Source organism: Staurois parvus, unplaced genomic scaffold (genome assembly GCF_062004578.1).
Source record: "Staurois parvus isolate SC_StPar_1 unplaced genomic scaffold, SC_StPar_1.0 ptg000174l, whole genome shotgun sequence".
Lineage (NCBI taxonomy): Eukaryota > Metazoa > Chordata > Amphibia > Anura > Ranidae > Staurois > Staurois parvus.
The window spans coordinates 2,567,249-2,582,607 of record NW_028317970.1 but is presented as its reverse complement, the minus strand read 5'-3'; the positions used below and the strand labels follow the sequence as shown (position 1 = coordinate 2,582,607).

The window sequence follows — 15,359 nt, the reverse complement described above, 5'->3', positions numbered from 1 at the left end:
AAGGACACAAGGATCTCTACAAGGACGTCATGATGGACAATCAGCCGCCCCTCACATCACCGGGTAAGAGGAGACTTTATTGTAAAGGAGAGAGCAGTACGGAGGATCCACCTAGATCCCCCATCATCTGATAAACACATAGAAACAATGGATTCAGTCAGTGTGTGTGTTTCCTACAGATGGATCCAGTCATGGGAACCCACCAGAGAGATGTCCCCGTCCTCTGTATTCCCGGGATTCCACACAGGAAGGTCACACCATCCCTCATCATTGCAAGGTTGGTGGGATGGAGCATCTAGAACATGGACTTGTGGAGATGATGTGTGGATTGTTTATGTGACCTTACATTTTACAGATGATATTTTCTCTCATTTTCTTGATTTAGAGTGGAGATCCAATCGATATAGAATTTGAGGTGAAAGCAGAAGAAGAAGAGGCGTATGTGAGGGATGATCAGCAGTCTATGGAGGAGGATGGAATAACGGGGACATTTATAGAGGAGGACACTCCTACAGAGATCAGCACAGGTGGGTCATGAACACTAAATCCATTCCTCCACCCATACTGCTCACTGATTGGTCCAGAGTAGGGCGGGGACTGGGTGATATCAGCCTGTAATCCCCTGGTCACTTTCCTGAGCTGTGTTCCCCGTCCTGTATTCCTGGATTTCTCTCGGATAATCTTCCTTCTCTGTGCTGCAGACACAATTTATGTATCTAGACTGGATTTATGGAGGTTCTGGGGTTCAGCTGGCAGAAAAATGTTGATTTTTCCTATAAGCATTGCATAATGTAGTCACCCAGGACATGTGACTGGGGTCTCCTGCCTTGTGCCTGACTCCTCCAGGGGACCTTCTCTGTTGTCTGCTGGCTGTGCCGGGTGGAGGGATATGTCTGTAGTGTCTCAGACCCAAGTCACTGAGTGCAGTCTCAGGAGATGGGAGGCAGCGGTGTGGGACCTACATAGTTACATAGTTAGTCTGGCTGAAAAAAGACATTCGACACCCACAGCTGATCCACCAGAAGGCAAAAACCCAGCAAAGCACGATCCAATCTCCTCCTGCAGGGGAAAAATTCCTTCCTGACCCCCCGAGAGGCAATCGGATATTCCCTGGATCAACTTTCCCTATAAATGTTATATCCAGTTATATTCTGTGTATCCAAGAAAGAATCCAGGACTTTCCTACAGCAACCCCCCCTTATGTATTATACATGGAGATCATATCCCCCCTTATATATTATACATGGAGATCATATCCCCCCTTATGTATTATACATGGAGATCATATCCCCCCCTTATGTATTATACATGGAGACCATATCCCCCCTTATGTATTATACATGGAGATCATATCCCCCCCTTATGTATTATACATGGAGATCATATCCCCCCCCTTATGTATTATACATGGAGATCATATCCTCCCTTATGTATTATACATGGAGATCATATCCCCCCCTTATGTATTATACATGGAGATCATATCCCCCTTATATATTATACATGGAGATCATATCCCCCCTTATGTATTATACATGGAGATCATATCCCCCCCTTATGTATTATACATGGAGATCATATCCCCCCTTATGTATTATACATGGAGATCATATCCCCCTTATGTATTATACATGGAGATCATATCCCCCCCTTATGTATTATACATGGAGATCATATCCCCCTTATGTATTATACATGGAGATCATATCCCCCCTTATGTATTATACATGGAGATCATATCTTCCCCTTATGTATTATACATGGTGATCATATCCCCCCCTTATGTATTATACATGGAGATCATATCCCCCTTATGTATTATACATGGAGATCATATCCCCCCATATGTATTATACATGGAGATCATATCCCCCCCTTATGTATTATACATGGTGATCATATCCCCCTTATGTATTATACATGGAGATCATATCCCCCCTTATGTATTATACATGGAGATCATATCTCCCCTTATGTATTATACATGGAGATCATATCCCCCCCTTATGTATTATACATGGAGATCATATCCCCCTTATGTATTATACATGGAGATCATATCCCCCCTTATGTATTATACATAGAGATCATATCCCCCCTTATGTATTATACATGGAGATCATATCCCCCTTATGTATTATACATGGAGATCATATCCCCCCCTTATGTATTATACATGGAGATCATATCCCCCCCTTATGTATTATACATGGAGATCATATCCCCCTTATGTATTATACATGGAGATCATATCCCCCCTTATGTATTATACATAGAGATCATATCCCCCCTTATGTATTATACATGGAGATCATATCTCCCCTTATGTATTATACATGGAGATCATATCCCCCCCTTATGTATTATACATGGAGATCATATCCCCCTTATGTATTATACATGGAGATCATATCCCCCCTTATGTATTATACATGGAGATCATATCCCCCCTTATGTATTATACATAGAGATCATATCCCCCCTTATGTATTATACATGGAGATCATATCCCCCTTATGTATTATACATGGAGATCATATCCCCCCCTTATGTATTATACATGGAGATCATATCCCCCTTATGTATTATACATGGAGATCATATCCCCCCTTATGTATTATACATGGAGATCATATCTTCCCCTTATGTATTATACATGGAGATCATATCCCCCCTTATGTATTATACATGGTGATCATATCCCCCCTTATGTATTATACATGGAGATCATATCCCCCTTATGTATTATACATGGAGATCATATCTCCCTTATGTATTATACATGGAGATCATATCCCCCCTTATGTATTATACATGGAGATCATATCCCCCCTTATGTATTATACATGGTGATCATATCCCCCCTTATGTATTATACATGGAGATCATATCCCCCCTTATGTATTATACATGGAGATCATATCCCCCCTTATGTATTATACATGGAGATCATATCCCCCCTTATGTATTATACATGGAGATCATATCCCCCTTATGTATTATACATGGAGATCATATCCCCCCTTATGTATTATATATGGAGATCATATCCCCCCTTATGTATTATACATGGAGATCATATCCCCCCCTTATGTATTATACATGGAGATCATATCACCCCCCTTATGTATTATACATGGAGATCATATCCCCCTTATGTATTATACATGGAGATCATATCCCCCCTTATGTATTATACATGGAGATCATATCCCCCCTTATGTATTATACATGGAGATCATATCCCCCTTATGTATTATACATGGAGATCATATCCCCCTTATGTATTATACATGGAGATCATATCCCCCCTTATGTATTATACATGGAGATCATATCCCCCCTTATGTATTATACATGGAGATCATATCCCCCTTAATCTCCTCTTCTCAGTAGAGAATACATTCAGTTCCTCTAATCTCTCCTCATAGCTGATCTCCTCCATGCCTCGTATCAGTTTGGTTGCCCTTCTCTGTACTTCCTCCAGTTCCCCAATGTTCTTTTTGTGAATTAGAGCCCAAAACTGAACTGCATATTCCAGATGAGGTATTACTAATGATTTGTACCGGGGGGGGGGGGGGGGAGGGGGTGATATCTCTCTTTCTGGAGTCTCTACCTCTCCTAATACAAGAGAGGATTTTGCTCACTTTAGAACCCGCAGCTTTTCATTGCTGCCATTATTAGGCTGGTAATTTACCAGAACCCCAGATCCTTCTCCACCATTGACCCCCCCCCAGATCCTTTACCATTGACCCATCCAGATCCTTCTCCACAATTGCCCCCAGATCCTTCTCCACCATTGTCCCCCCAAATCCTTCACCATTGTCCCCCCAAATCCTTCTCCACCATTGACCCCCCCAGACCCTTCTCCACCATTGACCCCCCCAGTTGTACCCCCCTAGTATGTATGATGCATATTCTTAGCCCCCCCAGTGCAGAACCTTACATTTATCACCATTAGCCCTCATTGGCCCCATAGTCCCCCAATTACACAGAGCATTGAGGTCGGCTTGTAAGTTGGAGACATCCTGTAAGGACGTTATTCCCCGGCACAGCTTGGTGTCATCTGCAAAGACTGGAATGGGATTTATAATCTCACACCCCATATTGTTTATATATATATTAATAAGTAAGGGTCCCAACACTGAACCCTGGGGTACCCCACTAATTACAGTGAGCCTTGGGGTACCCCACTAATAACACTGAACCCTGGGGTACCCCACTAATAACACTGAACCTTGGGGTACCCCACTAATAACACTGAACCTTGGGATACACCACTAATAACACTGAACCCTGGGGTACCCCACTAATCACACTGAACCTAGGGGTACCCCACTAATAACACTGAACCTTGGGGTACCCCACTAATAACACTGACCCTTGGGGTACCCCACTAATAACACTAACCCTTGGGGTACCCCACTAATAACACTGACCCTTGGGGTACCCCACTAATAACACTAACCCTTGGGGTACCCCACTATTAACACTGAACCTTGGGGTACACCACTAATAACACTGAACCCTGGGGTACCCCACTAATAACACTGAACCTTGGGGTACCCCACTAATAACACTGAACCCTGGGGTACCCCACTAATATCACTGAACCTTGGGGTACCCCACTAATAAAACTGAACCTTGGGGTACCCCACTAATAACACTGAACCTTGGGGTACCCCACTAATAACACTGAACCTTGGGGTACACCACTGACACCCCCAGACCATTCAGAGTATGAATCATTAACCACTACTCTCTGAATACGATCTTTAAGCCAGTTTTCTATCCATTTACATTCAGATTTTTCCATCCCCATAGACTTTACCTTACACATTAGCCGTGTGTGGGTAACTGTGTCCAAGTATACCACGTCCACCGCCACCCCTCTGTCCAAGTATACCACGTCCACCGCCAACCCTCTGTCCAAGTATACCACGTCCACCGCCAACCCTCTGTCCAAGTATACCACGTCCACCGCCACCCCTCTGTCCAAGTATACCACGTCCACCGCCACCCCTCTGTCCAAGTGTACCACGTCCACCGCCACCGCTCTGTCCAAGTATACCACGTCCACCGCCACCCCTCTGTCCAAGTGTACCACGTCCACCGCCACCCCTCTGTCCAAAGATACCACGTCCACCGCCCCCCCTCTGTCCAAGTATACCACGTCCACAGCCACCCCTCTGTCCAAGGATACCACGTCCACCGCCACCCCTCTCTCCATGTATACCACATCCACCGCCACCCCTCTGTCCAAGTATACCACGTCCACCGCCACCTCTCTGTCCAAGTATACCACATCCAGCGCCACCTCTCTGTCCAAGTATACCACGTCCACCACCACCCCTCTGTCTAAGTATACCACATCCAGCGCCACCTCTCTGTCCAAGTATACCACGTCCAACGCCACCCCTCTGGCCAAGGATTTGTTAATCTCCAATCTAACCTGTTTCATGATGGTTTATTCCCATCTCACCTCTTCATGTTGTCTACAGTACAAATTTAAGCTTCCACTGATTACAGAATACTAATACTGAGAGTCCTAACCCTTATACTATATAACTTGTACATTACATACTCCTGACCCCTGCACTATATACTCTATGTTGTACATTACATACTCCTGACCCCTGCTCTATATACTCTATGTTGTACATTCCATACTCCTGACCCCTGCACTATATACTCCATGTTGTACATTACATACTCCTGACCCCTGCACTATATACTCCATGTTGTACATTACGTACTCCTGACCCCTACACTATATACTCTTATGTTGTACATTACGTACTCCTGACCCCTGCACTATATACTCTGTTGTACATTACATACTCCTGACCCCTGCACTATATACTCTATGTTGTACATTACATACTCCTGACCCCTGCACTATATACTCTATGTTGTACATTACATACTCCTGACCCCTGCACTATATACTCTATGTTGTACATTACATACTCCTGACCCCTGCACTATATACTCTATGTTGTACATTACACACTCCTGACCATTGCACTATATACTCTGTTGTACATTCCATACTCCTGACCCCTGCACTATATACTCTATGTTGTACATTACATACTCCTGACCCCTGCACTATATACTCTATGTTGTACATTACATACTCCTGACCCCTGCACTATATACTCTATGTTGTACATTACATCCTCCTGACCCCTGCACTATATACTCTATGTTGTACATTACATTCTCCTGACTTCTGCTCTCCCCCCACTGCTATATATACACATAATATGGATTCTCTTTTGTTCCCCCATTTCCTCCCAGCTGGACATTTTATATCAGATGATGTGATTGGAGCACAGACTTTTACATGGTGATAATAATGTGATAACATCCACCAACTTTGGACCCTTAAACAGAAAGTGATAATGAGGGAGGAGTCAATACCCCAATGATGGTGGTCTTCAGGATCAGTCCAGTATTCATCTTGGTTGTTCTCCCCCCATCCTCACTCTCTGACCTCTGGTGGGGCTCAGCCCCGCTGTTCTTCATGACTAAATCATGGACTAAATAAGGAAGTGCAGTACTTCTTGTGTTGGGAAGATGGCGATGAGTGATAGAGGGGGTGGGGACCCTCGTCCTATAATCCCCTCATCACTGTCCCTCCTATAAAAGACAGTTCTGGTTGTTTCCTCACTCTCTGACTAAGGTCCATGAATAAAGAAATGACCTGGTAGGAGATCAGAGGAGCCATTTCCTAGTTCCCTTGAGGGTGGAATTGTAAGCTCCTCAGAGACCAAGCTGCCTGATGTGGGCGGAGTCCTGGTTTGGGGGAACCAATCAGCTCCTGTCTAGTAATCCTCTGTCTTTGTATTTTAGTCCATGGCCGGGAGATGAGGAAAACCTCCGAGGATTGTCTCACTTTGTCTCCAGACTGGAAAGTAGAAGATGAGGACATCACACAGTATAGTCCAGGAGAAAACCCGGCTCCCTCCAATGTCCATCCGGCACCACCCAGTGTAGATGGACCATCGGATTCCTCGTATCCTGAGGAACCTCAGACTGTGCGGGACCAGGCCGGCCTTCCAACAGGGAAGAGGTTCTCCTGTACTGAGTGTGGGAAAGGATTCTGTTATAAATCCAGACTTAATAGGCATAAAAGATGTCACACAGGGGAGAAGCCGTATTCTTGTCCTGAGTGCGGGAAATGTTTTTCAAGGAAGTCTACTCTTTACACACATCAGAGATCTCACACGGGGGAGAAGCCGTATTCTTGTCCTGAGTGCTGGAAATGTTTTTCAGAGATGTCTATACTTCATAAACATCAGAGATCTCACATGGGGGAGAAGCCGTATTCCTGTCCTGAGTGCGGGAAATGTTTTTCACAGAAGTCCAGTCTTCACACACATCAGAGATCTCACACAGGGGAGAAGCCGTATTCTTGTCCTGAGTGCGGGAAATGTTTTTCACGGAAGTGCAATCTTCACACACATCAGAGATCTCACACGGGAGAGAAGCCATATTCCTGTCCTGAGTGTGGGAAATGTTTTTCAAAGAAGTCTAATCTTTACACACATCAGAGATCTCACACGGGGAAGAAGCCGTATTCTTGTCCTGAGTGTGGGAAATGTTTTCCAGAGAAGTGCATTCTTCAAACACATCAGAGATCTCACACAGGGGAGAAGCCGTATTCTTGTCCTGAGTGCAGGAAATGTTTTTCAGTGAAGTCCAATCTTTACAGACATCAGAGATCTCACACGGGAGAGAAGCCATATTCCTGTCCTGCGTGTGGGAAATGTTTTTCAAGGAAGTCCCATCTTTACACACATCAGAGATCTCACACGGGGGAGAAGCCGTATTCTTGTCTTGAGTGCAGGAAATGTTTTTCAGAGAAGTCCATTCTTCAAACACATCAGAGATCTCACACAGGGGAGAAGCCGTATTCCTGTCTTGAGTGCAGGAAATGTTTTTCAGATAAGTCCAGTCTTCACAGACATCAGAGACTTCACACGGGGGTGAAGCCACTTTCCTGTCCTGAGTGAGGGAAATGTTCCTCACTGAAGTCCTGTCTTCCTGTACATCAGGGGTCCCACACAACCCTGGAGGTGTATTAGTGCCTTGAGTGCGGGAAATGTCTTCTAGATGAATGTTGCTGGACATCCCAGCTCTCATGTGGGGAAGAAGCACACCCTGATATACACCTCAGATATACTCCATGGCTGATCTTCATCATGGAAGAAACAGTTCATAAGGAGATCAGAGGTCCCCAAAGACATGGATGAAGTGTGGGACCGGGTTGGCCATTGATAGCAGGGTAAGAATAAAAATGGAGGCCTGACCAAGAGCACTGGGCTAACTTTTTATTGGGGTGCAGCCTATATGCTAGCGATGGTTTGCACCTAATTGGAAGGGGGTTTATGGGAAGGCTGGAGGAATATATAAACTAGGATGGAGGGGGAGAGAGAATTCGATTATAATGAGGAAGACAGATCAGATGGGTCAGTACTTATTGGGGGGTGGAATGGGGAAAGATGGGGGGAGGGCTATGACAGATGGTAAGAAGGTTCCCATGTTACAAATAACCAGTGGAATTGGTACCATTTGTATGAAAATAAAAAATACACAAAATCCATGTGAACAAGGTGTCAGTAAATGAACAAGGTGTCAGGGAATATACAAGGTGTCAGTGAATGAAAGTGTTTGTTCCCCAATACCAGAAGTCTGCCCAGCACAATAGGTGAGTTGGAAGGTTTGGTGCATGAAGAGAACTAGGATTGAATTGGTATTGCTGAATCTTGGCTTCATTCCTCACATGACTGGGCCATTCATATTCCTGGCTAGGTTCTCTTTCGGAGAGACGGGGGAAATAGGAAAGGGGGTGGTGTCTGTCTCTATGTGAGAAGTGATCTCAGAGCGAGTGTGAAAGAGGACCTAGTTGATGGAGAGTGTGATGAGGCTGAAGGATTATGGGTGGAACTGCACATGGGGGGCGGTACTACAAAGGTCATCTTTGGAGTTTGTTATAGGCCTCCCAGTGTTAATGAGGAGGTGGAGACTCAGCTCCTCCCACAGACGGAAAGGGCTGGGACAGTGATAATAATGGGGGATGGTAACTACCCGGATAGTGACTGGAGTAATGGGACTGCAGGAACAGTTAAAGGGCAAACATTTTTAAACCTACTACAGGACAATTTTATGGTCCAGTTCATAGAGGCCCCAACTAGGAATGATGCTCTGCTGGACCTGGTCATCTCCAACCATGCAGTTTTTATTACGAATGTCCATATAAAAGAACATCTGGGTAGCAGTGACCATAACATGATTTCATTTATTGTTAGCTGTAAACAGCGAGCACTTACGGGAAAAATAAAAATGCTCAACTTTAAGAGAGCTAATTTTCCAAGGCTGAGAGATGCTCTCCAAGACTTAGACTGGGAGGGAATATTGGCATCGATGAACACAACACAGAAATGGGAGTTCTTCAAAAAGACTGTATGTGACCACACTGCAAAATATATTCCCATGGGCAACAATTATAAAAGGCTACAAATCCAACCTATGTGGCTTACGGCCAAAGTTACAAAAGCGATAGATAATAAGAAAAGAGCTTTTATTAAATATAACAATGAAGGAACGTGATCATCGTTTACACATTACAAAGAATAGAACAGAATATGCAAAAAGGAAATAAAGGCAAAAACTGAAAACATAAGACAGAAAGATATCAGGACGACCCCAAAACATTCCTCCAATATATGAATAGTAGAAAGGTCCGGTCCCAGCATGTAGGCCCTTTACAGAACCATCTAGAGGGGGGGGGACAAAGAGAAGGACAATGTATGAAATCCCTTCTTCAGCTCTGTGTATACAAAGGAGCATGGGGGGGGCTCTTGTCCATAATGGGGGGTGGTACTGACACCCCCAGATGATCCACATTGGCTCACAATTGATATGATCCAGAAATATTTGTACAGAATAAAGGTGAATAAAGCCCCTGGACCGGATGGCAGACACCCACGGGGCCTTACAGAATTCAGCTCTGTCATCTCACAGCCATTGTTTCTCATTGTTAGGGACTCTTTAATGACTGGCATAGTACCACTGGATTGGTGTAAGGCCAATGTGGGGCCAATATTTATAAAGGGGACAAAATCTTTCCCAAGTAATTATAGACCTGTTAGTGGAACTTCTATAGTTGGGAAGATACTGGAGAGTTTAACCCCTCCCCCTCCTGAGGATTTACCCCCCTTAATGACCACGCCTCTTTTTGCTTTCAGTGCTGCACTAGTTCAACTGATAATTGCGCGGTCATGCAATGCTGCACACAAACAAAATTTATGTCCTTTTTTCACACAAATAGAGCTTTCTTTCGGAGGTATTTGATCACCTGTGCACTTTTTATTTTTTGCGCTATAAACAAAAAAAGACCAAAAATTTTGAAAAGAAAACAATATTTTTTACTTTTGGCTATAAAAAATATATAGTAAACTTAAAGTTAGTTATAAATTTAGGCCAAAATGCATTCTGCTCCATGTTTTTGGTAAAAAAATCCCAATAAATGTATATTGATTGCTTTGTGTGATAGTTATAGCGTCTACAAACTATGGGAGAGATAATGGAATTTATGCCATTGTTTTACTATACAGAACTGCACTTGTGTTACTGACAATTGCGCGGTCATGCAATACGGTACATAAATGAACATGTAACTAAACTCTTCTTTAAACACAGATGAATCTATCCCAATATACAATAAAATAAAAAAATAAATTGTAAAATAAAAATCCCCAAAAATTATATATCAAACTAAATGTCCCAAAAAATAAATGTCCAAAATGTCTCTGTAAAGATGTCTTTCCAAATTCCAAAGCAAACTCGTATCATCTTTAATCATCCAGTATGGAAATTCCAAAATTCTTTATGAGCCTCAAAAAACTAAACTTCAGATAGTGTATTACCTTTAAACTGAACATACATGTAAAATAGTGAAAGAACCGTGTATCATGCCAACTGCATACCGTGATCTCACACGTGAAAAACAATTCCTCTACCAATATATCAATCTCTGAATATGTAAATACACTCGTGACAAGAATCAGAAGAGTGACCATTCCAAGTCCAAACGATGAAACGTGATCACCTCCAAATAGTGAGAATGGAGAATAACCCAAATCTCTAATAGTGAGCTCTACAAACTCAATAATAGTGAACAATAAAGTGCTCTCCTCCAACTGGTGCAACAATGGATCATTCCCCTCTGGAAATAAATCCCAGGCTTTCAGGGGATAGTCGCACTCTCCAGGCTTCCTAATGTTCCTGTTGGCACTCTTCCATATTCCTCATCAGGTGAGATAGGAGACAATCAGCGCTATATAGTAACAGAAGTCAATATTTATTGAATATCTTACATTACAATTGAAGAATATCAGCTTCCAGCATTCAGAGCAGCTCAGGTGTAGTCCTATGTATAGAGAACCGCATGTTCCCACTTCCAAAATGGCCACCACCACACTTCTGGTTTTGCTTGAGTGCGTTAGACGTCGCGTGTCCCAACGCATTTCGTCATTTCCTGGACTTTTTCACAAGGAATCAAGATGTCTGAGAGGTGGTTCCTTATATTCTGTCCCACATCAAGGGCAGGAAATTGAATCCGCCATCTTACTATATGGAAAAACGGCGTCATGTATATCTTTATTCCCATTCCCTATACGAGCACTGCAATCCCTATACGAACACTGCAATCCCTATACGAACACTGCAATCCCTGTACGAACACTGCAATCCCTATACGAGCACTGCAATCCCTATACGAACACTGCAATCCCTATACGAGCACTGCAATCCCTGTATGAACACTGCAATCCCTATACGAGCACTGCAATCCCTATACGAGCACTTCAATCCCTATACAAACACTGCAATCCCTGTATGAACACTGCATTCCCTATACAAGCACTGCAATCCCTATACGAACACTGCAATCCCTATACAAGCACTGCAATCCCTGTATGAACACTGCAATCCCTATACAAGCACTGCAATCCCTATACGAACACTGCAATCCCTATACGAACACTGCAATCCCTATACAAACACTGCAATCCCTATACGAGCACTGCAATCCCTATACGAACACTGCAATCCCTATACGAGCACTGCAATCCCTATACGAACACTGCAATCCCTATACGAACACTGCAATCCCTATACGAACACTGCAATCCCTATACGAACACTGCAATCACACAGCATCTATACTAGAACCATATAACTGTGTACCTATACTGTAATATAAACTCCATCTTAATGACCCCCCCACTCCCCCTAACAGGTACACGCCCCCATACCTGATCTAAATCCCCATGTAATTAAAATGCTAAAAAGGATCAACATATACTGTGAATCCAACTAAATAGCAGCAATGTATATACACCCTTCTTATATAATATATAAATATATAACAGACCGATATTCAATACAATGACAATCTTATACCCCCTATGGTGATGACTCCCTCTACTGGTCAATCTATGCATTCCCAGATCAATACATTCTACATCTACTCACACACAAACTACACCTAATCCATATCCCCCAAACTATCTCATAAAAAGTATGATAAATATGATATATAATAAAATAAATTAAATAAAATATATAAATAAAATCAACCCCTAAAAAACACTAACAGTTAATATAAAATCTACCAAATACATAAAAGTTGTCACTATTTTACATGTATGTTCAGTATAAAGGTAATACACTATCAGAAGTTTATTTTTTTGAGGTTTACAAAGAATTTTGGAATTTCCATACTGGATGATTAAAGATGATACGAGTTTGCTTTGCAATTTGGAAAGACATCTTTACAGAGACATTTTGGACATTTATTTTTTGGGACATTTAGTTTGATATATAATAATATTGTTTGGAATTTTTATTTTATTTTACAATTTATTTTATTTATTTTATTGTAAATTGTATTTCTGTATTATTTTATTGTATATTGGGATAGATTCATCTATGTTTAAAGAAGAGTTTAGTTACATGTACACATACTTTCAAGGGTGAAAGTTTACTTTTCTTCTGGGTATAGTAGATATTTTTGTAGGTGATAAGGTGCAGAATTCTGTTTATTGATTATTGTGTAAGTAAATTAAATTTGCATCCTTTTTTTCACACAAATAGTTTTCCTTTAGTTGTATTTGATCACCTGTGCACTTCTTATTTTTTAAGCTATAAACAAAAAAAGATGAAAAATTTTAATAAAAACAATATTTTCTCATTTATGTCATAAAAAATATCAAAAAACTCAAATTTCATCATAACTTTAGGCCAAAATGTATTCTGCTCCATGTTTTTGTTATAAAAATTCCCAATAAGTGTATATTGATTTCTTTGTGAAAGTTATAGCGTCTACAAACTATGGGATAGATAATGGAATTTACACAGCTTTTACTTTCTGACTGCCCATCACATTTCTTGAGGTGCTAAAATACCAGGATAGTACAAACACCCCCAAATGACCCCTTTTCAGAAAGTAGACACCCTAAGCTATCTGCTGAGAGGCATATTGAGTCCATGGAAGATTTATTTTTCCACAAGTTTTTGGAAAATTAAAAAAAAATTTTTTTTTTACACAAAGTTGTAACTTAAATGATATATTTGTCACCCAAGCCATGGGTATATGTGGAATTACACCCCAAAATACATTCTGCTACTTCTACCGAGTATGGGGGTACCACATGTGTGAGACTTTTTGGGAGCCTAGCCACATACAGGATCCTGAAATCCAATGACTGCTTTGAAATCCCGAAGGTGCGGAACTTCCTCATTTCACTTCCTCACTACCTATCCGTTTCAAAGGCCCTGAAATGTCAGGATAGCACCCCGCCAAATGACCCCTTTCTGGAAAGTAGACACCCCAAGGAATTTAAAAATAGGTATGGTGAGTATTTTGCAGATCTAATTTTTTCCTACAAGGTTTTGAAATATAAAAAAAAGAAAAAAAAAATATGTTTTTTTATTCATTTTCCAAAAACGTGTGGCAACAAACGAGATCTGCAAAATACTTACCATGCTTATTATCAAATTCCTTGGGGTGTCTACTTTCCAAAAAGGGGTCATTTGGGGGGTTTGGTGCTATCCTGGCATTCCAGGGCCTCCAGAACTGTGATAGGTAGTTGTTATAGAGTCATTGTACAAATCCTGTGACCCGACTTGTATCCGGGAATATTGCATGGCCTTCTACTTCCTGCTTCCTGTTCTATGCTGACCTGGATGCAGTTCTGTTGTACAACATGATTCCTCACACCAGCATCTTGTGTTGTCTTCATTCCTGTACATGAAACATGGTGTCAGAAGTGACTGGAATCAGGACTGAGCCTCTTGTTTGGAGTGCAGCAGCTTTGGGAAACACAGGTTTGTGAACTACAGCCTGAGACTGAGGATTGTCTGAGATTTGATAGCTCAGAGGCTTCCTGACAATATGGCTGCCATGAATGGCATACCTCCCCCAGAGGGGATGACAATGAGTGGGGATTGGAGCAGCAATTGGGAATCTTTCAGAGCTGAATGTGAAGATTATTGTCTGGCTACAGGCTGGAATGAGAAATGTGCAGGAGTGCCGGCAGCAACTCTGAGAAGAGTCATGGGCAGTGAATGCAGGCATGTGTATAAACACAATGTGACCCTCACAGCAGATCAGCAACACAATGTTACAGCCATTCTAAATGTACTGGAAGATGATCTCATACCTGCTACAAATGTCATTTATGAAAGGGATGTGTTTGGATGCTGCAAACAAGAAGAGGGAGAATCTTTGGATCACTTTGTTACACACTGGAGAGAAAAGGCAGCAACTTGTGAATATGGCACTCGGAGACGAATTGATAAGGGACACAATTGTTGTTGGTATAGCTAGCGAGAGAGCACACGCAGGCGCCTCCTAAGAGAACATGAGTTCACTCTACACACAGCCATTGAGACGTGCCGTACAGCAGAGCTCACTGACAGACGTCTGAAAGTTATGGAACAGGACAGACAGCAGACCGACAGCATAAACATTGCAATGCAGCATGGCAACATGAACAAACTGCAGCAACGCCGCCTGATGAGCACAAATACTGCCAACCCTACAGCTTGCAAATACTGTGGGACTGTGCATGAAAGAATTAAAGAGCCGTATCCAGCTCATGGGAAGTCTTGGAAGTCTTGTGGAAGAACAAACCATTTTGCTCACGTTTGTCAAGTAAACGACGGCCATCAATGGGCAAATGACACAACGTGGAGAACACATCCGCATATGAGGAAGAGACACACACCACTGAAGTTATGTACAGCAGTGAATTGATCGGCACTGTGCAATCCAGAGGAAAGAA

General features: G+C 42.3%; 2 protein-coding genes across 2 annotated transcripts in view; one reads left to right on the top strand and one right to left on the bottom strand.

The window, feature by feature from the left end:
* The window catches only part of LOC149462514 (uncharacterized), a 150,749-nt gene that overhangs the window by 13,469 nt on the left and 121,921 nt on the right, over positions 1 to 15,359 (bottom strand). The window lies entirely within an intron of this gene.
* On the top strand, positions 6,716 to 8,436 carry LOC149462515 (uncharacterized). The gene has a single exon (XM_089676797.1). It carries the CDS (start codon positions 6,873 to 6,875, stop codon positions 8,019 to 8,021), a length of 1,149 nt encoding a protein of 382 aa, XP_089532923.1. The 5' UTR covers positions 6,716 to 6,872; the 3' UTR covers positions 8,022 to 8,436.